General features: G+C 44.4%; 1 protein-coding gene, 3 long non-coding RNA genes and 1 pseudogene across 6 annotated transcripts; 3 read left to right on the top strand and 2 right to left on the bottom strand.

Annotated features, from left to right (window-relative positions):
* The first annotated feature begins 2,845 nt into the window (after positions 1-2,845).
* LOC4344134 (uncharacterized) lies at positions 2,846-7,831 on the top strand. 2 transcript variants are annotated; one of them, XR_010742268.1, is made up of 4 exons: positions 2,846-3,006; positions 3,573-3,625; positions 4,148-4,316; positions 7,424-7,831. It is a non-coding gene; the product is annotated as an uncharacterized lncRNA (long non-coding RNA). The 2 variants fall into 2 exon arrangements; XR_001547341.3 differs by lacking the exon at positions 7,424-7,831 and having other exon boundaries at positions 4,148-4,464.
* Positions 4,559-7,869, bottom strand: LOC107278251 (uncharacterized; annotated as a pseudogene). Its single transcript, XR_010742267.1, has one exon. The product of XR_010742267.1 is annotated as an uncharacterized protein (transcript).
* Positions 7,870-9,782: 1,913 nt separating this feature from the next.
* LOC4344132 (uncharacterized) lies at positions 9,783-14,805 on the top strand. The gene is made up of 4 exons (XR_001547198.3): positions 9,783-9,919; positions 11,239-13,468; positions 13,614-13,986; positions 14,473-14,805. It is a non-coding gene; the product is annotated as an uncharacterized lncRNA (long non-coding RNA).
* Positions 10,185-13,841, bottom strand: LOC4344133 (uncharacterized). Its single transcript, XM_015789485.3, has 3 exons — positions 13,600-13,841; positions 11,258-13,499; positions 10,185-10,946 (listed from the first exon to the last, which is right to left on the bottom strand). Exons 1-3 carry the CDS (start codon positions 13,839-13,841, stop codon positions 10,518-10,520), a joined length of 2,913 nt encoding a protein of 970 aa, XP_015644971.1. The 3' UTR covers positions 10,185-10,517.
* A 1,028-nt stretch (positions 14,806-15,833) lies between the features above and the next one.
* On the top strand, positions 15,834-17,454 carry LOC112936151 (uncharacterized). The gene is made up of 2 exons (XR_003243276.2): positions 15,834-16,668; positions 16,753-17,454. It is a non-coding gene; the product is annotated as an uncharacterized lncRNA (long non-coding RNA).
* The last annotated feature ends 2,385 nt before the right edge of the window (positions 17,455-19,839 follow it).

The raw sequence follows: 19,839 nt of genomic DNA, 5'->3' as shown, positions 1-19,839 counted from the left end.
TGGTTATATTCCGCTGAAAAAAATAGTTAGCTTTTTAATGATTTTTTAAAATGTTGCACTTGTTTTTATTTAAATATTTTAACTATGATGTTTCACTTCCAGTAAAAAAAAACTATGATGTTTCACTAGTTAAATTTGTCAAATGTTGCATATGGTATTATTTAAATGTTTTAGTCAATATTATAATGTTTCAATGATTATAACTTAATGTTTACACGTGATATAAAAATGTTTCAACAATATCAAGCGTTTGTAAATATAATATATCTTTTATATTGTTTTTTTTTAATCTTTGAATCCTTGGAACTCAATGTTTCATATAAGTGATTGTTGGTGATGCAGTCAATATTTGTTGAATGATGCATTTCTTTAAAACATTTTATACACAGAACTAAAACAATTCTCTATAAGAGGTGAAACGATATTCAATTTTTTCATTAAAAATATAATAGTGTGAGATTTTTATTATAAAAATTAATTGCAAGAAATACAATGGTGTAATTAAATCGTAGATCGGATAATTATTTTTAAAGGAAAAATGGTTTAAACTTTTACTATATAAAACCTGCATGCAAATAAAGATGAAGTACATGTGGGAGAAGAGAAGACTAAGGCCGTGTTTAAATCTAGGGGTGAAAATTTTTGTCATATCATATCGGATACACGGACACACATTTGAAGTATTAAACGTAGTAATACCCAGACAAATTACAGAATCCGCTTGTAAGTTGCGAGATGAACTTATTAAGCCTGATTAATCTATCATTAGCAAATATTTACCGTAGCACCACATTGTCAAATCATTGAGCAATTAGGTTTAAAAGATTCGTTTCGTAATTTACACGCAATCTATATAATTAGATTTTATTTTTGTCTATATTTAATACTTTATGCATGTCTCAAACATACTGTTAGTTAGTCAACAAGCGCAAAAGTCATCAAATTTCACCATCATACTGTTTAATTTGTCCTAATGATCTGCCATGTTGTCCAGTAGATCTCTACAGCAACTTATCCAGCTCATCATTTGTCGTCGCCACTCGCAACGGTCAAGCCGTCAACGCATTTTAGGAGGATTGAACTCTCGGTGAAGGATGGAATCATGGAAACGTCTCTCTTTTTCTTTCTTTTTTAGTGGACCATTAACTTATAAGTTACCAGCCACTAGGCTCTCCAAGTCTACATGCCTACTAGCATGCAGAGAGCGTTTACAGCCCAACGCTGCCGAAGCATGCGCCACACGATTACTGGCTCGAGGACGATAGGAGAAAACAGCAAAAGAAAAGAGAATCACGTTCTTGATCTCGTAGATAATGCAGCCCATAGTAGCCACTAAATTGAAGCAGTTGCCCTCCAACACCATCTTTAGCATTAGGGAGTTTGTCATTTTCTTTCTCATCAGTAGAAAAAAGGATGGAAGTTATGTGATTATGAAGAGCCATGGCGTCTCATGGCTACTGACGACAGGAAATTTAATTATTTGCCACTCTTAGGAAACGCCACTCTTCAAATACTACTTTTATGTTTGTTATTACAGATTTGCCATCGGAGAGAGAAGGTTTCTTCATAGTTTGCCACTTTCGACTACGTGGCATGACACGTAGGCATGCTGGTGTGGCGCCTCTGGTGGAGCCCTTCTGTCAGACGCGTCTTCCTCCTCTGGCCGAGCTCGAGCTGCACTCGTCGAGGTAGTCAACCATGGCAGCTTGCATCTCCGGCTCATCCTGGAATAGTCTAGTGAGGCGCGGCTATAGCTTGCCGTAGTCGGCCATTTGCTTGACGTTGGTATCGAACCGATTGAGGTTGCAGAGCGTGCCCTCTACCTTGCCGACTATGGTAGTGCTCTATGACATGTCACTCCATCCCGGCCATCAACCGCAAGATGGTGCCATACACCATGCTCATCTATAGTTGACCAACTGGGCGGCATGGCTCAGACCCGGCCGTGTCTGGGTCGAGGTTAGTCTGGCCGGCACGGCCTAACAGACATGTCGTGCCATGCCGTGCCAGCCCACGGGCTACATACATGGTCCAGGCACGACCCAATACAACTCGGGCCGGCCCGAAGGCACGACGGCCCATTGTGTTTCTCCATGGAAAAAGTATATTTTTCATCCCTCGACTATGTGGGCTGTGTTCATATAGTTGAAAAATAAGTCTATTTTGTATTCTTCTTCTCTTTGGGCATTGCTTTATATGGTTATTTAAGTTTATTTTGCATCCCTATATTTTTTTATTCGATCGTAGGCCGTGCCGGGCTGGCTCACCGTGCTGAGGGTGCAGCCCAGGCACGGCCTGGCTATCGGGCCGGGCCGACACGGTAGAATTCCAGTCAAGCCGTGCCGTGCTTGATCCGAGCCGTGGAGCCATATGGCCATCTATACGCTCATCCACTGGCACGTCATCTCGTTGCCCAACAGCTCGTGCAGCAGCGACACAGCTAGCACCTGCTCCTGGCCTCCTGGGCATGCTCGTTGACAAGAACTTGTTGATGGTGTGTATAGAGACATCCTCCCCCAATTTCTCCTGCAAAAATCAAAGCAAAAATTGGTAAATTTTCGCTTGGTCGCTTTCAGAATTAGTTTGGTTGGGGTGAAATTTCTTGGCGATGGCGCCGTACTCCTTGTGGACCGGTAGCAGCGTTGCTCGAGCTCGCACCAGGCGGCACAGGACGCGTCGTGGCTGCTGTATACCTTCGTGCGTAGGCAAAAATGGCAAACTATGAAGAAACCTTCTCCCTACCATGGCAAATCTGGCATTTGGAGAGCTGACTACTGACGTCCGGTCCAATATACGTGGGCCGCATGTAAGCCTAAGTGGGCCGTCATGTGGGCCGATGCGGGGCGTGCGAAAGAGGCGAGCAGGGTTGTCGTGGGCTCGTAGCGCTCCGCCCCCAACGGCGGCGGCGGCGGCGATGCGAAGGGGCAGCTTCGGTGGCCGCCGGCAGGGCGACGAGCAGGCGAGCAGCTCTGCGTCGGTGTAGAGAAGTCGACCCCCTGGCGGCAGGTGCCATTACCAATTCTCCTGCATTCCTTATTCCGCCTGCCGTGCCCACCCTTGGAGTCATCGGAGCGCCGGTTTCCGGCAGCCGTAGACCGTAGAGGCTTGCATTTCTTTTTTGCCCAGATTTAGGGTTTCCCACATAGTGTTTCTATTCGACTTCAATTTTCCTGCTGGGTTCTTTGGATTGGTACTGGTTACGATGTCGGTTACACTGAGATGTTAGGTATTTGTTTCAGTTCATACGGAAACTACAGAGAATTTACTGTACCAAATCGCACTAGGACCTTTGAGGCAGGTAGCTAGAGTAGAAATCACCTGAAGCTTCTGCTGCTGTTGATTTTTGAACATAAGAAGAAAACAGCTGTGTACATATCCATTATCTCACCAAGGCAAGTCTTGTTCATAAGATCACTAAGGAGGTCGTACATACATCCCCTGCTATTTATCTCAGGTTACAAATATGCATATGGTTGACTAGTGTACAATGTTGATATCGTTCCTTTTCCCCTTACCAACCACTTGCAATATAGTTATATTAGATATCAAGACTTACTTTAGCAATTTTCTAGATGGATTGGGAAACAGAGTAGCGCCATGCCGCCATCTACATAAACTGCTAATGGTAACTACAAAACTACTGAATGCTGATGCTTCTTAACCAATCATGTCACATGATGCATTATTTCTTCTTTAGCTCTGGCCACAAGATTATAGAGTGGTATGCTGTACTCCATTATTCCAACAGGTTCCTTCATAAATCTTTCATTTATCTGACCATGCTCTAGTTCATGACTTCACGTTAGATATTTGTGAACTAAGGTCAATAATGGCTTTTAGTTTTGTTGCAACCATCGTATCAGTTATTCTTTTCAAAACCTGTAATTGAAATAGCAAGTAATTTAAGTTATGGTTTTTACAACAACAATTCCACCTACTTTTTGGCTGTTTCTACCCATTAACTCAGTACTGTGACCAAGCTCTTTGTAATCTTTTGATTGTGTTAAGAGACTGTGGACATATCAGCATGTGCATGTAATATTGTGCAAAATTGTTTCATATTCTATAACTCAGCAACTCACTATAATTGTAAATGCGAAATCACCCTTTACAATTTTTTTCAGTTAACTCTACTGACTCCTTGCAGGCACTGACGGCCCATCAGTTCTTTTGCTCTGTCCACAAGAGCAAAGAGAGGTGTGCTGTATTCCATAAAACCTGCGTCACCCAAGAAAGTCCTGTAGTTCTCAACCCCTGAGGGCATCTCCTCTACCATCCACAGTGCTTCTATCATCCGGAATTCGTTGAAACAACTGGTATAGTGAGAATTACACTCCATCATGTATATAGATTGCTCAAGTATCACCCTCCTAATCCCAGGACAGTGAGCACCTGGGTTCATATTTGCATTCAGTACATCAACTAGCCTCTTTATGAATCTCTGCTTAATCTGTTTGTCATCTAGTTCTTGGGAAAATTCTTCAGGAATGACTTTGCATATCTGTGAACTTAGGCCAATGAGGATCTCTAGTTCTGCCCCTTCTGCATTCATTATTCTCTCCAAGACCTGTAGTGGAAACAACATCATAATGTAGCATGAGCAGTAAAAACATAATCGAGCAAAACATACTAACATAGTGAATCATAATACTTCAGTTCACTACTAAATAAATACCCCCATTTAATAAAGTGTAGGAGAAATTTCATCAGCTAACATAAAGAATATATGAGAACAGCAAAGAACATTATCCACCACAAATATTGATTGCATATTGTAGCATGAAGTACCAGGGCTCACCTCACGTAAGGTCTGAGATAGTTCCTTCAGGTCTGATTCTGTGAGCTTGGCTTGGGCGTGCTGGCACATACAACACAATAGGGTTGCCGCCACATATATGTACTTTTCATCATGGATCTGGATCATACGTTTGAGTTTATTGATAAAATCTGGTTCTTTCAACATAACTAAGCAGTTGTGCACATTATCTGTTGCCAGCATTGCCAGTGCTTGCCCAGCTACCTTTGTTAGCAAGCAATCAACATTTGTGCTGGAGGTTCTATCTGAATTGAGGAATGCTTTCATCAGCCTGGTTATGAGCACCTGCATGTGCCCAATCTTCTTCCTTGTGTCACCATCAATGGCAAGGTTTCTGAGGATTCCTGCCACATGCTTCCTTAATTCTTGATTGTTGTTGTTGTCTCCCAAGATTTCGGCAAGGTTTCTTAAAAGGAAGGGATGTTTCAATATCTTGTACCGTAATGTTATGCCGATCTCTCCTCCAATGCTTGTGAGTCTCTGCAACACCTTCAGTGATGACTTTACCAGGACCATTTGCTATGCCTCGCTGTTCGTCGTGTCACTTCTTAAGCTTGTAAATCCTATGATCTTCGGAATGAGGTCAGCTACTCTATCGATTTCCACGCAGTTATTTTGACCACAACTAGCAAGCTTGTCAATAATCAACATGCCAAGTGCAGGAAGATGATCATAGTACGTCAATGAATGCTCTTTGGGAACTTTCCAGTACTCTGAAATGTGCTGCCATCTTCGTCTGAGTATGCAGTTCTGTTCATGGATGTGGGTTGAACAAGTTTGTGTCTCCGGCAGGTTATCAGTGCCTTCAAGTGGCTCTTGTCTTTGCGTTGGGTCATCATCTGAATTCCTAATTCCATCCGGTCTTTCCTCTTGGCTATTTGCTGTGTTGAGAATGGGGTCTTGCCTCTCCTCTTGTTCATCATCTACCTGCAGAAGTGGATTTCCCTTTTTAAGTTTGCCATTGGTGTCCAGAAGTGCAGATACAAGCTGCACTGCCGTAGGAACAGTGATGACTTGGAGGTCCTTTGAAGCTCAACAGTCACCTTAGCGGCATATAATCTGACCGTCGTATTATTTGGACTAGTCCAGCCCAACATACTGATTATTCTGTCGATGGTCTTTGTAGAAGTGATGAGTTTGTCAAGGATCCGAACCCTTGTCATTTCATTCTCCAGAAGGCTATGCATCAGTTGAATCCCATAGAAATGATTCTTGGGAGAATCTGAGTTCAGGGAATTTATGGCAAAGTTGGTCAGGCTGATTTTCTTTGGAACAAACACAGCCCCTCCCATGCATTTCTCGAAGGCATATGCATATAGATTGACATATTCCACTCCCAGCTGACCTCTCAATCCAGCACGCCGGATGAGGGATCTCCGGGGGATGAATGAAAAGATATCGAGGATGCATGCCACGATGTAGAGTATTCCTTGTGCCATCACCATCCCATAGAAGATAATGAGAGATGGTACCAGGTTAGTCTTACTGTCTGGATTCTCTCCATGTTCTATGTAGCCGTTATGTGGCATGATAAGGCGGTGCAGTACGAAGCTTGCAATCTCAGCACGCACGACTGCTGCTGGTATCTGGAAGTTGCCAGATGACACCATCAATGTAATGCCGAGTAGTGACAAGATTGTTACAAACCGAAAGGACCCATCAGTAGTCAGTACCAACATCACTAGCGCAGCAAGCATGCACATATTCTGGATAGTTTGACCCCAAACTAATAGCTTTCTGCACAGAGCACTATCTGCTAGTTTGGTGACTATTGGGAACCGCAACCTGCTGATTGTTACCATGAGCACAACTACGAGCAATATGAAAAACGCTGTCCATTTGGCAACTGTGAACCTACTTGGGATGAAGTTAATTTCAGCCGTTATTTTCGGTGTTAATCTGCCTCCTGTGGTATTCCAAACAAGTTCCCTTGAGTGATGCTGCATGGTTGGAGTTAGCAACAGTATTGCAGCTAAGGGGCTCCATAGAGATATGGCACGGCGGAATGGATTGCATAGTGGTTGAAACTCAGGAGATATATTCTGGCCAAGTGCAAGCAGAATTATCATAGCGTAAACCACTACAGCTGCCATAACTATTTTCTTCTGGAGAACCAACAACACCCAAACATCTAAAATGCAGACGATGGCGATTAGACCATTCCAGCCAAGAGGTCTGAAAGCACCTCTGGTTCGGAAGAACAATTGGTAATCGTGCCTGTTGTTGCTGCCACTGAACATCCTGAAGTATACATAGGATGGGTAAGTAAAGAGGCAAAACACCGTACAATCAACAAGCCGGTCATCAATCGTTATTTTTTATCACTAACATAATTTTGCTCTTAGAGCGAATATGTTGAGAATGCAAAAGCGAAATAGATTGGGATCCTTTTTTAGATTCCCATCGATAGACAACTTATTAATACAAAAGAGGATATATTAACTTTGATAAAAACATGAAAAAATGGTGATGGTAGGGATAACAGCTGTTATTTGGGCAATCTGGAAAACAATGAACAAGGCCTGTTTTAAAAGTGAACTACTATGAGACCCTGTTGAACTAATTCACTCTGTTTGAGCTTTGATTGCATCATGGGCGATTCTGCAGAAGTTGGTTGAAAACCAAGAAAGAATGTTTTGGGGGTATAACTTCTAAGGCGGGTGGCCGAGGAGATGTACAGTTCACAATTTGGATGGAGAGGCAGTAGCAGAAGACTGGGCTGGAGAAACTAGGCAGTGGCGCCGTCTGATAAAATGTTGAAGGGGAAGGAAGCTTCGGCTTTGTGTTCTTAGGATGCTCATAGCTCATATGTTGAACTCATTCTGGCTTATCTTTTGTTGTGTTTGCTTCAGAACTATTGATAGCTGCTGGTTTATGTTTAGAGGTTTTAATTTGTTAATTTTGGGACTTCGTTATGTTGCCTTAGATGGTGGGATGACACCATTGAATTAGGCCTGATATATTGTATTGTCCCAGTTCCTGTAATCTATTTTTGGAACCGTTTGTCCGTTTTTATTATAATAGAAATCCCCAATTCCTGTAATCTATGTTTGGAACAGTTGGAGTTTGTCCTCTCTTTTCTACAAAACACTGTATTTTTGTTTTTTGGGTGGGATGGTTTGTTGGGGAGTCTGTTTTTTACATGGGGAGCTACAATGGTGTGGGAGGGAGGAGGACGACGACTCCGCTTTTACAGTGACGGATCCACCATGGACACATCGCGTGTGGTTGCATCCCCAAAATTTTTTATATACAAAAGCTGTTATGTATACAAAACAGGGCTGCCAGATGCATTCATGCATAGTCTCCTCCTAATTATGTATAACTGATTTAAGTAGCTAGATAATTTTACTGTTAATCTCCTTCTAGATGTATTACTGTGTAAGTATAGCCAACGAGTTATTTAGATAACCTCGCTGCTAAACTCTATCCATCTTTGTTTCAAAAAAACTCTATCCATCTTATACATTGCATTTGCTAGAGTTGAGCAAATTAGCTAGACAACCTTACCGTTAATCAAGGCATGATCAGATCATCATCCGAAAACATTATCATATTTTGTGACTCTTGTTTGTAAATTTGTTAAAAAGATATCTACTTTAGCCCATTAAAATTGTTAGCATCAATTATATCATTTTAGTGTTTTGTTGGATTTTTATCTTAGTCGAGTTAAGTAGTTTGTGTTCGTGTGGTTGGTGTGTGGTTTCGGGGCATGTGTTTTTTGTGCATATTTTTTGACAGTTGTTGATGGAAAACTTTCTTTTTCCTCTATCTTAATACTACCTCCGTTTCAGGTTATAAGATTTTGGTCAAAGTCAAACTACTTCAAATTTGACTGAGTTTATAAAAAAATAATAATAACATTTTCAACCCAAGATAAATTTATTATGAAAATATATTCAATTATTGATTTAATGAAAATAATTTGGTATTATAAATATTACTATATTTGTCTATAAACTTAATAAAACTTAAAGTAGTTTGACTTTGATCAAAGTTAAAATGTCTTATAACCTGAAACGGAGGGAGTAACATTTAGATGACCTTCTTTAGTCATCCCGACAAAAAAAAACATCACTTAATTCCACACCCCCATTAGCAAAATAATGAATCCGCCACTACGCTTTTAAAGTAGAAGAAAAACGGAAGAGGATATATGTACATGGGCTGCATAAATAAATTACCTGGCGGCTTCTAGGAAGAATATGGCTGTGGCGTACCAAAAATCGTCCTGCGAGCGGAGCACCGTGGGGTATCCGCCGAGGAGGACGACGGTGGCCCAGGTGAAGGCCAGCGTGCCGAGCGCGTTGCCCGTCCTCTCCATCAGCGCCACCACGCGAACGAAGCAATTCACCCACTTCTCCGGCGCGGCTGCCCTGCCTTGCCCGTCGGACTTGGCCGCTATCTGCAGTCGATGCTCCCCGCCGGCCATCATTCAGCTCCCGCCTCTTCTGACTTTTCCTCCTCTTGTTCCAGTACATGATGCAGATGTGTTTGGTTTCGCACTCTCACTTTCACCTGGCCTTTTCCCGCTCGATCGTTCCAGTGACCGTTTGTTTGGCCATTTTTCTCGTCATCGCCGTGTCGCTAAGGTCGGAAGACTTCGTGCTACTTTTCATGCTAAAATTGAAAGTTTGATTGAAATTAAAACAATATGATAAAAAAGTTGAAAGTTTATGTGAGTAGAAAAGTTTTGATGTGATGAAAAAGTTAAAAGTTTAAAAAACAAACTTTAGAACTAAAGACGATGTAAGCCGAACGGAAGGATGGATGGATGGACGGACGGATTGGAGTTTGTTTTGAAGGCGACGAGCGGGACAAGGAAGCGTGATTGGGCCCGTGACGCGACGCGACGGCAAGATGAGGAGCGCGACATGGGCCTTACGTTACGTGGGCCATGTAGGCCTCCGTGAGAGCCGGACGGATGTGTGGCTAATGGGCCTCGCGGGGTCCGTCAGACCGCCTCATGCGGTGCGGGGTTAGCGGTGGCGTCGCCGGAGCGGGCGAGCGGCGGCGCGCGAAATGGCCGCTCCGGCGGCGAGCGGATCAGCAGAGGAAGCTCGGTGTGGAGAGCTCTATCCTGCCTCCCTTCCTTAACAGCAGGTGCAATTACCTTCTCGCCTCCCATCTCTTCATCTCTCTTCCTGCATTCCTTCTCCCGCCGGCGCCCGTGTGTTTGGTGCTCAGATTTAGGGTTTACAGGCTAGTTTCTGGAGTATAATTAATTTTTTCCTCCCTTGCTTGGTCTTGGGATTGGAACTGGTTAAGTGCTTAGTGGCCAAGTGGGTAACTCTGTGGTGTTGGGTATTGTTTCAATTCATACCAATTCATTCTACAACTGCGATGCCCTTGACAGGTAGAACAGTAATCGCCTGAAATATCCACTGCTGTTGATTCTTTGAACATTACAAGACTAAATGTTAATGGTACCAAAGTAGATAAATTCATTACAATGCCTGCAGTTATTCTCGCTGCAAGGCAAAATCTCTTAGTTACACATATATCGTGGTCGTCTTGTGTACAATGCTAATAATACCATTTTCCCGCTCTTAATTTAGATACCAACTCTTAATTTAGCAGATCTCCTACATGGATAGCATTACAAAATAGTACCATCTACATAAACTGCTAGTCGTGACTACTGAATGCTGATGCTTCTAAAATTCAAAAAGAAAAAAAAATGCTGATGCTTCTTAACCAATCATGTTACATGATGCATTAATTCTTCCTTTGCTCTAGCGACAAGATTAGAGAGTGGCATGCTGTATTCCATTAGTCCTGCATCCCCCATGAAGAGCCTGTACTTTTCAACCTTTGAAGGTGTCTCTTCTACCACCGTGAGTGCTTCCATCATCTGGCATTCATTGAAACAGTTCGCATAGCTACAATTGTTTTCCATCATATATATAACTTGCTCAACTATCACCCTCCTGATCCTGGGGCAGTGGGCAGTAGGTTTCACATTTGCATTCAGTGCCTCAACTAGTTTCTTCACAAATCTTTCCTTAATCTGATAATGCTCTAGTTCCCGGGCAAAGTCTTCAGGAACGACATGGCATATTTGTGAACTAAGGCCAATAAGGACTTCTAGTTCTGTTGCGACTGTTGTGTCAGTTATTCTTTCCAAAACCTGTAATTGAAACAACAGGTAATATAAGTTATGATCATCGAAATCAAGATTCCACTTATATTTATTCTGTTTCTACTCATTTAGTCAGCCCTGCAATATAGCTCTGAGTAGTCTTTGGACTGTGCTATGAAACTGCACATATTGCAACATTGTAAAAAGATATCTAACAAAGAAAATAAGGTTATTCCTCTTTTTTTTTTAAAAAAAATAGTCATTCCATAGCTAGTTAAGGAAAACGAAAGATTGCAAGTACAATAGGTTGCACTGTATACTTCTAACTTTGAGCTTGTAGGTTGAATGAGCAGGCTCACCTTTCGCAAGGAATGAGATAGTTCTGTCAAGTCTGAGCTGCTGAGCTTGGATTGAGCATGCAAGCATAGATTTTGCAGAAGACTTGCAGCCACATATTTGTATCTGTCATCTTGGATCATGGCAGTGAGCTCTCTAATGAATGAATATCCTGGTTCTTTCAACATTGCTGAGCAATTGTTGATACTTTCCATCGCTAGCATGGCTAGTGCTTGACCAGCCGTTATTTGTAGCGACCGGTCGGAATTTGTGTTTGATGGTGGATGTTGTGCAAGAAATGCCTGGATCAACCTGCTAATGATCACTCGGGTTGAACCTATCTCCTGACTTGTGTTTCCATCATCGGCAAGGTTTCTAAGGATCTCTGCTGCCAGCTTCTTATGTTCTTGGCTGCCTTCAATGTCACCCAAGATTTCTGCCAGGTTTCTCAACAGGAAGGGATGATCTGACATCTTCTGCCGAAGTGTTATACCAATTTCCCCACCAGTGTTTGAGAGCTTTGTCAGCAACTTCAGTGATGAACCTTTCAGTATTTTTGGCTGCGTCTCGTTAGTGTACCCTATAATCTTCTGGATGAGGTCTCTTGCTCTGCTGATTTCCGCACAGTTGTCAGGATCACATTCTGCAAGTGTCTCTAGGATTGACATTCCCAGTACAGGAAGGAGATCATGCTCTATGAATGTCTTCTCCTTTGGAATTTTTTTGTGCTTTGAAATCAATTGCCAGCAACCAAGCATCCAGGAGTTCAGTCGGTTGTTGTTATGAGGATGATCTTGGTCAATATGCTCTTGGCCATCACCTGTGTCCACAATCGTACCTTCTTTTCCCTCCTGGCTGTAATATGTGTAAAGTAGCGGATTTCGTCGTCTCAATTGGTTTTCGGTGTCCAGAAGTGAAGATATGTTCTGCATTGACCCAGGGATACCAATAACTTGGAGGCTCCTTGAAAGCTCGACGATGACCTTTGTGGCAAGCAATCTGACTTGTGCATCCTCTGGACTTGTCCAGCCCAACATGGTGATTAGTGTGTTCAATGTCTCTGTGGAGGTGGTGAGTCTCAAGAGCAGAAGTGCCTTGGTGCGCTTTCTTTTCAGAAAGCTGTGCAGCATTTGAATCCCATAGAGCTGGTTGCTGGGTGAGTTTGAGTTTGTGAAATCCATGGCGAAGCTGGTCAGTTCCATGATCCTTGGAGCAAGCGCACCTCCGGAAACACATTGCTCGAATATGTACGAATAGTACATGTCAACACATTTCCTTCCCCACTTCCGTCTGAACCTGCTTTGACGAACTAAGTGTATCTTGGGGATGAATGAAAACATCTCGAGAACACATGCCACAATATAGAGTGCCCCTTGGGTAAGGACTATTACATAGAAGACGTCAAGAGAGAACTTGACATTTTTCTTGGTATCTCCTAAAGTACCGTCAGGATATGCATGTTCTCTGGTGCAATTCTTCGGAATGCCGATATAGATACCTGATGTTCGCTGCGTCACTGCTGTCAAAATACTTTGGACACAGATGACCGTTGTTGGTTGTATCATTGCTATCACAACACGTGCGACCGCTGCTGGTATCTGCAAGTTGCCAAATGACTCTAATACCAAAGCAAATATCAGGAAGAAGGCCATTGGTGCTACTATATAGGCAGAGTCCGAAAACAGGTATCCCAATATTGCTATTACAGCGCACATGCACAAGAACAGAATCACTGGATGCAAGAATGACATCTTGTGGCCACAAGGACTATTCACTAGTGAGGTTATGCATCGAAATTGCAACTTGGTTATTGTCACTATGATCACTGCCGTGAGGAGCAATGCGAAATATTCCTTTAATCTAGGCAATCTGTCTGGATGGGGTATTGATGTTTCCAGGAACAGACAGGGGACCAACAATAGGATTGCAGCCAGGGGACTCCATAGTGATACAGCTCTGAGTTGTGGGTCGCCGAACAGCTTAAGGATCACTGGGCATACAAGCTTGGCAACTACAAACAGGGACATGGTCATACCCAGGATTATAAACGGTGTTACCTTTACCGGACCTAGATGATAGACTGGAGTTGGGCTCCATCGGAACTTTGCCAATCTGAAATTTGCAAATCTGAACTTTGCCATGACGATTACCATGGCCTCAGTCATGCATACAATCAGAACCAATCTGATCAGGCGAGGACGCCTGAAAGCTCCCCTTGTCCTGAAGAAGAACTGGTACTCAAGTCTACTGTTTTGGCTGAACATCCTGCAGTAAAATCACAAAATTGAACTATATGAACTAATCTCTCTATCTCTCTTTGTTTATGCTTTTGACTGAAAAACAAAAATGGAAGTTGATTGCTGACCTTGTGGCTTCCAGGAGAGCCAGCAGCGTCGCGCAATTGAACTCCCGTACGGTGAGCATCGTCGAGAAGCCGCCGAGGATGACGACTGTTGCCCATGTGAACACCAGCGTGCCTAGGCCGTTGCCGGCCCTCTCTATGAACGCGATGATGCGGACGAAGCGGTTCAGGTGCTTCTCCGGCGGCGCTGGCGCCGCCTTGCACCGTCGCCCAGTAGCTGCGGCGACGGCGGCTGGGCGCGCCATCTTTCTTCAACGATTTTTTTGCAGTTTGCCGCGCGGCGGCTAGCTCAACCTCCATGCTTTTACAATGATATATAGAGCAAGGATTACAGAGAGAGAGAGAGAGATGGCGCGGTACGTATCAACACACAGTTGACTGTACTTCACGGTTAGTATTTACTGATAATTTTTTACTCAATGTTTTTGACTTCTCAGTGTCATTAAAATGTAGTTTAGGAAGATGTGTGTGTGTGGATATGATTGGTTTGTATATTTGGCATTGATCCTGTACAGAATACTTCTCATTAATTTGTTTGGTCAACGGCCGAGTAGCTTTCCTACAAACTTTTTTAATTGTTGGGATTGCATTTGTTTGTTGGGTTATTGCGAAACCTGGAAATGTTTCTTGCTTAAAAAATGTTATCCCTGGTGATCTTACAAAATTGATTTATCGGTTTTTATTTTTGGATTTCTTCATAGGCTATTTTGTAGAGGGGGTGGAAAGGAGACAAAATTGAAGATACACTACTCTTTACTTTAAGCTTGGATTCGATAAAATGTCATTCACTGCATGGCCAGTTGCCACCCTTGATAATACGCTAGTTTGGGGAGTTTGGGCCATTTTTAATATCTTTTTTCTATTTTATTTTCACAGATCGGCTGCACGATTGGTTCGTCGGGCCGCACGAAGGACGCGAGTACGCGACGCCGGAGATGAGGAAGACGGTGGTCGTAGCCGCCGCTGCCGCCACCGCCGCCGGGGAGGCCGACGCGGCTACTGCGGCGCCACTTGGTCAATCTGCTCATCACACTTGGTCATAGTGCCACGTGCAAATTGCAGACTTTTGGTGTACTGAAATGCATTTGACTAGCTGTTCGCCAGGAGATGAAATTGAGCAACCTTTAGCTGAAATATATGACTAGGAAAAAGACAACTAATTATGGAAAATGAATACAACGCATCTGCGTAATTAGGGTGCTTTGGAAAGTAAGTTTTAGTTTGGAACTTTTTTATATGTAAAACGAGATAAGTTATTATAGTATGATTAATTGAATATTAATTTTTACAAACTTAAAAATGTGCTTATTTGATTTTAAAATAAAATTATAGTTATTTTAAAAAAGGCACACCTTTTAGCCCGTTTAGAAATATGCTCGTGGCAACTGGCAACAAAGGAGTTGCATAATAAACGAACTCCACAGTGTCGGAAACCTAATGGGTCAGCCATCGTATACGAACATCAAACTTCTCCCTTCATTCCATTCATGAATGTGAGTTTCCGTGTTAAACGTTTAACCGTTTGTTTTATTAATTTTTTTACGATTACTATTTTTATTGTTATTAGATAATAAAACATGAATAATATTTTATGCGTCTTATTTTTTAAATTTTATCATAAATTTTTTAAATAAAAGAACGATCAACTGTCAGACACAAAAATCCACAACTGCATTTAAAATGGAATGGAGGGAGTAGTACTAATTTCATTGTCAATCTGGCACAGAAAGTTTGACGAACACGCCTATGTAAACCACTGCGAAGACTTGAGGCGACTACTCGAGTACTGCAAACCGGACAACATTATTTGCTCGTGGATAAAAACTCGTATCAACGTTACATCGCGTGGAATATCTGGACGGAATCTCGGATCGTTCGAAAGCCTAACACGCTTGGACGCGACTCCGTGTGGAATAAGTCCACTTCCCTCCCTAAACTCATGGCATTCTAAGAAAAACATTCCTCAACCACAAAATCGGGTATAACTCATCCCCAACTTCGAAAACCATTGCAAATCAACTCCCTGGACGATTTTGGAGGCGGTTTTGTCCTACGTGACGCTTACGTGGCAGGCTGACTTGGTCCAAATGTGCTGATGTGGCAGCCAGGTCATCAAAGGAATTGAAAATATAAGTGGGTCCCATATGTAAGTGACAAATGTTAAAACAAAACAAATGGTGGGGCCCACTTGTCAGTCCATTTTTTCTTATCTTCTTCCTTCCTTCTATCTTTTTCTTGCAGCCGCACGTGCGGAGGCGGATTCGGCCGGGCAGCGGCGCCCTTCTCATCCCGGAGAGCTTCTCCCTTGCGCCCGGCCGGCCGCAGCCTCCCGGCGAGCTCCTCCCCCGCACCCGGCCGCTCACGACCTCCCGGCGCCTGGCGAGTTCCTCCCCTGTGCGCGGTCGGCTGCGACCTCCCGGCGAGTTCCTCCCCCACCGCCACCGCCCACGGGGAGAGGATCTTGCCGGCCTGCTACCATCGCCGCGTTTCCCCCTCCAATCCGCCACCATCGTCGCCGGCCGATGCCCCCTCCTCCCCCGCTGACGCCGCCCACGGGGAGAGGATCTTGCCGAGGCCACGCGTAGGGAGAGGAGATCGTCGTCCTGCCGCCACCGCCGCGTTTCCCCCTCCAATCCGCCACCCCCGTCGCCGGCCGATGCCCCCTCCCTCACCGCCGCTGCCCACGGGGAGAGGATGTCGCCGGGAGGCCGCATGCTAGGGTGAGATCTCGCCGGCCTGTCGCACATGGGGGAAGGAGCTCGCCGGGAAGCCACGCGCTAGGGTGAGAGCTCGCAAGGCGGTCGCGTGTTGGGGAGGGAGCTCGCCGGGCCGGCCTACCGCTGTTGCTGCTTCCACACCGCCGCCGCTACCGTTTCCACCGCCTCTTCTCCTTGACCATCGCCGCCGCTACCGTCTCCTCCCGCCGCCCCGCCGCTCGCCGAGCTCCCGCCGTCCTGCCGTCCCGCCTCTCCCGCGGTCCCACCACCCCATCGCTCCCGCCGTTCTGGTGCCACCGGGCTCACGGAGCTCTCTCCATCTCACTCGCGGTGAGGATAAAGAGAGGGAAGAAAGGTAACTGACATGTGGGCCCAGAAATTATTTTTATTGTGTTTACTTGCTGACATGTGGGTTCCATTTAATGTTTTTTTATTTTAGTGCCACGTAAGCGCCACGTTGATGCCACATAGGTTGAAGACCAAGTCAACCCGCCACATAAGCACCACGTAGGACAAAACCGCCTCTAAAACTTGATTTGCAACGGTTTTCAGAGTTGGGGATGGGTTATACCCGGTTTTACGGTTGAGGAATGCTATTCATACACGGCCATGAGTTGAGGGAGAGATAGTGGACTTATTTCACTCCATGTCCGTCGAGACACCCGGGTTGGGTTGGGCCCGCGGAAACTCGGCGTCTGCGAAATGGGCCTGACGTGATGCGGGCCATATGGCCCTTGTGAAGCCGGCAACAAAGTGGGCCAACTCCGGAGGAAAAAAGAAAAAACAAAAAACGAGCCCCGTTTCTACCGCGGACAGTGGCCAACTCCGGTGGAATTTCTTGACGTCTCCCTCGAAGCGCTCTAACAATGGCGGACACCTGCCACCACCAGGAGTCCAGGACGCTCCATTCGTGCGCCGACCAAGCTCGCCTCTCCTCACATCGTGTGTCGTCCTTCTCACCGACTCCACGCATTCTCACGTGTGCGGATTGATCGGAGCATATGCTGTTGAGAAGTTCAGATATAGTATATCAGAGAACATCAGAACAGGCAGTACTCTAATTGCTTGCTTGCTTTATTGGTTCTGCAAAATTGCTGTATGTATCCCTGTAAATATGTTTACATTGTTCTCTCTACTTTATTAATACATAGTACGGGGTAAAAACTTTTGCCCTCTTTTCAAAAGAAAAAAAGATTTATGTATGTATTGCAGTCTTGGATTACTAAAGTAAGTTGAATCCCGAACAGAAAATGCATCTGCTCTTGTTTCTGTAATCACAATTCGCAATGCAGAAGTACTGGAAATTCAGTCACTGTGTTGTTGGTTGAAGAAATTTTTTACTATGAATTTTCCTGCACTAGTAGAGGATTTTATACGTTGCACAGCTACAAACAAATATCTTCTGTAGCGCTGAAAACTCCGACCACCTCCTCCCATCCGTTGAAAATATGACAGAAAAAAAGTCCACATCGAGGGTTCGGTGATCAACAGTTCAACACTCCGACCCCTCCCTGCCCTTGCTTGACAAAAGTAAAAAAAGGGAAAATCCGATAGAAGAATCTAGTTCGATTTCGATGGTCATGTCAGAACAAACTGTGAGTTAATCTGAATTCTCATCGTGACCCATCCGTCCATGAAGTTCTTTTTTTTTTTTTTTTGAAACGCGTCCATGAAGTTCTTGTGGTGTAGAGACTGGATTCTTAATCCATTATTAACAAAGAGATAGAAAAACACAAAAGAAATCCAGCCCTTAGAACCTCCGAACCCCTTTGCGCCGTTGACCAATCCCACGCCAACGTCTGTACATCCTTGGGCGCCATGGCGATCGATGGAAGTCGGAGGGCACCAATACGCGAACGAAGCCCATTGACGAACAACAGCACGGGCCAGTAGTGATCAGCCCGGTTGGCCGGTTGTGTTCTCTAGATGCCAAGAAACTCTATGATAATGTATATCTTGTTGGTTTTGCAACCATTGCTTGTTTTATTGGTTCTGCAGATTGTCTGTATGTATTCTTGTCTTGGATTTGGATCCCGAACAGAAAATACTTCTACTGTTGTTTATGTAATCACAATTCGCAATGTACAGATGCACAAGTACTAGGAATTCAGTCGTTGTGTAGTTGGTTGATGAAATTCTGTCTGAATTTTGCTGCACTTAGTGGAGGATTCTATACGTTGCGCAGCTAGAAACAAAAATCTTCTGCAGTGCACACTAAAGCCATGCCTGCCCATGTCGTTGAAGTGGCAATGCAAATCCAAGTCAATTAAATTATGACAAAAACAGGAAATTACATGGAATATAGAAATGTTCAGAAATCGGCACCAAGCGGGTTCGGCGAATAAAACTCCGAACCCCTCCCATCCCTTGAGAATACGCAGGAAAAAAGAAGTCCACATAAGACGAAACTCCGACCCCTCTCAGCCCTCGCTTGAAAAACAGAAGAATCCAGCTCGATCCTTTGTCTTCGCTAAGAAAAACAAGAAAAGAAATCCAGCCCAGGGGTCTGGAGATAAAAACTCCGAACCCCTTTTGAGTCGTCGACCAATCCAATTCCTGCCCAGCAAACCTGTTCCATGCTGCCATGTTGGTGTCCGTACATCTTTGGGCGCCACCCAACACTGATACTCAAGACTCAATGTCTCACCGCCATAGCGATCGACGGCGGCCGGAGATGACCAGCTTACTGTTTGTGGCATAATTTGGCTCATAGTCAGTTTACTTGAACAGACGACGAACGACTAGTTTTTGAGCAAACTAGTAAAGATCTTCATTTTCGTGGAAGAACCCGACTGATTTTCAGCGCAAATAAGTAAAGATCAACTGCACCCTAGGTGACTAGGTTCGGCAAGAAGAGGAGAACAAAAGTACGGTAAAAGCAACTGAGAAAATAATAGATTGATAATGGTTCCAGCCGACTCTAAACAGGCGTAACCAGTATATGTACTGGCGCACATCGATGTCCCACACAAAAAATACGGAAAGTCTTAACTGAAAGGAAATCAATCTGATAAGAATAAAATATGTCTCTAACTGCCTCGCCGCACCGCTGCATACGCCTACCAAATCCCTCACGCAACAATAGGCAGCCATGCAGACTTCCATCCCTTGCATGAAAGCACTGACAACACAGGATGACAGGAACGCACCAACTGCAACACAACTGACAAAAGCTGAAAACTGTAGCCTCCAAGCAACTTGCATGCATCGAACCTGAAATTTTTACAATTTAGTCCTTTTTGAAAACTTATTTTACAAATAGACCCCTGGAAAAACTTAAACCGGAAATAGTCCTTTTTAGGGCGCCAGAGTGGCTGGCGCCGTACCCCAACATGGCGGCGCCAGCCACACTGGCGCCGTGCCCGTGCCACCGTGGCACTAGGGCTGTCGTGGAGGTGCTGACTGGGCAGAAAGGGGGCGCCAGCCACACTGGCGCCGCCCCTCATACCACGGCGCCAGCATAGCTGGCGCGCCCCTCCTCTGTGCCTTAAACCCCGTGGGCCCCACCACCTTTCTCCTCCCCACT

The sequence above is a fragment of the Oryza sativa genome, chromosome 7 (genome assembly GCF_034140825.1).
Source record: "Oryza sativa Japonica Group chromosome 7, ASM3414082v1".
Taxonomy (NCBI): domain Eukaryota; kingdom Viridiplantae; phylum Streptophyta; class Magnoliopsida; order Poales; family Poaceae; genus Oryza; species Oryza sativa.
This window is presented reverse-complemented; position numbering and strand designations above follow the sequence as displayed.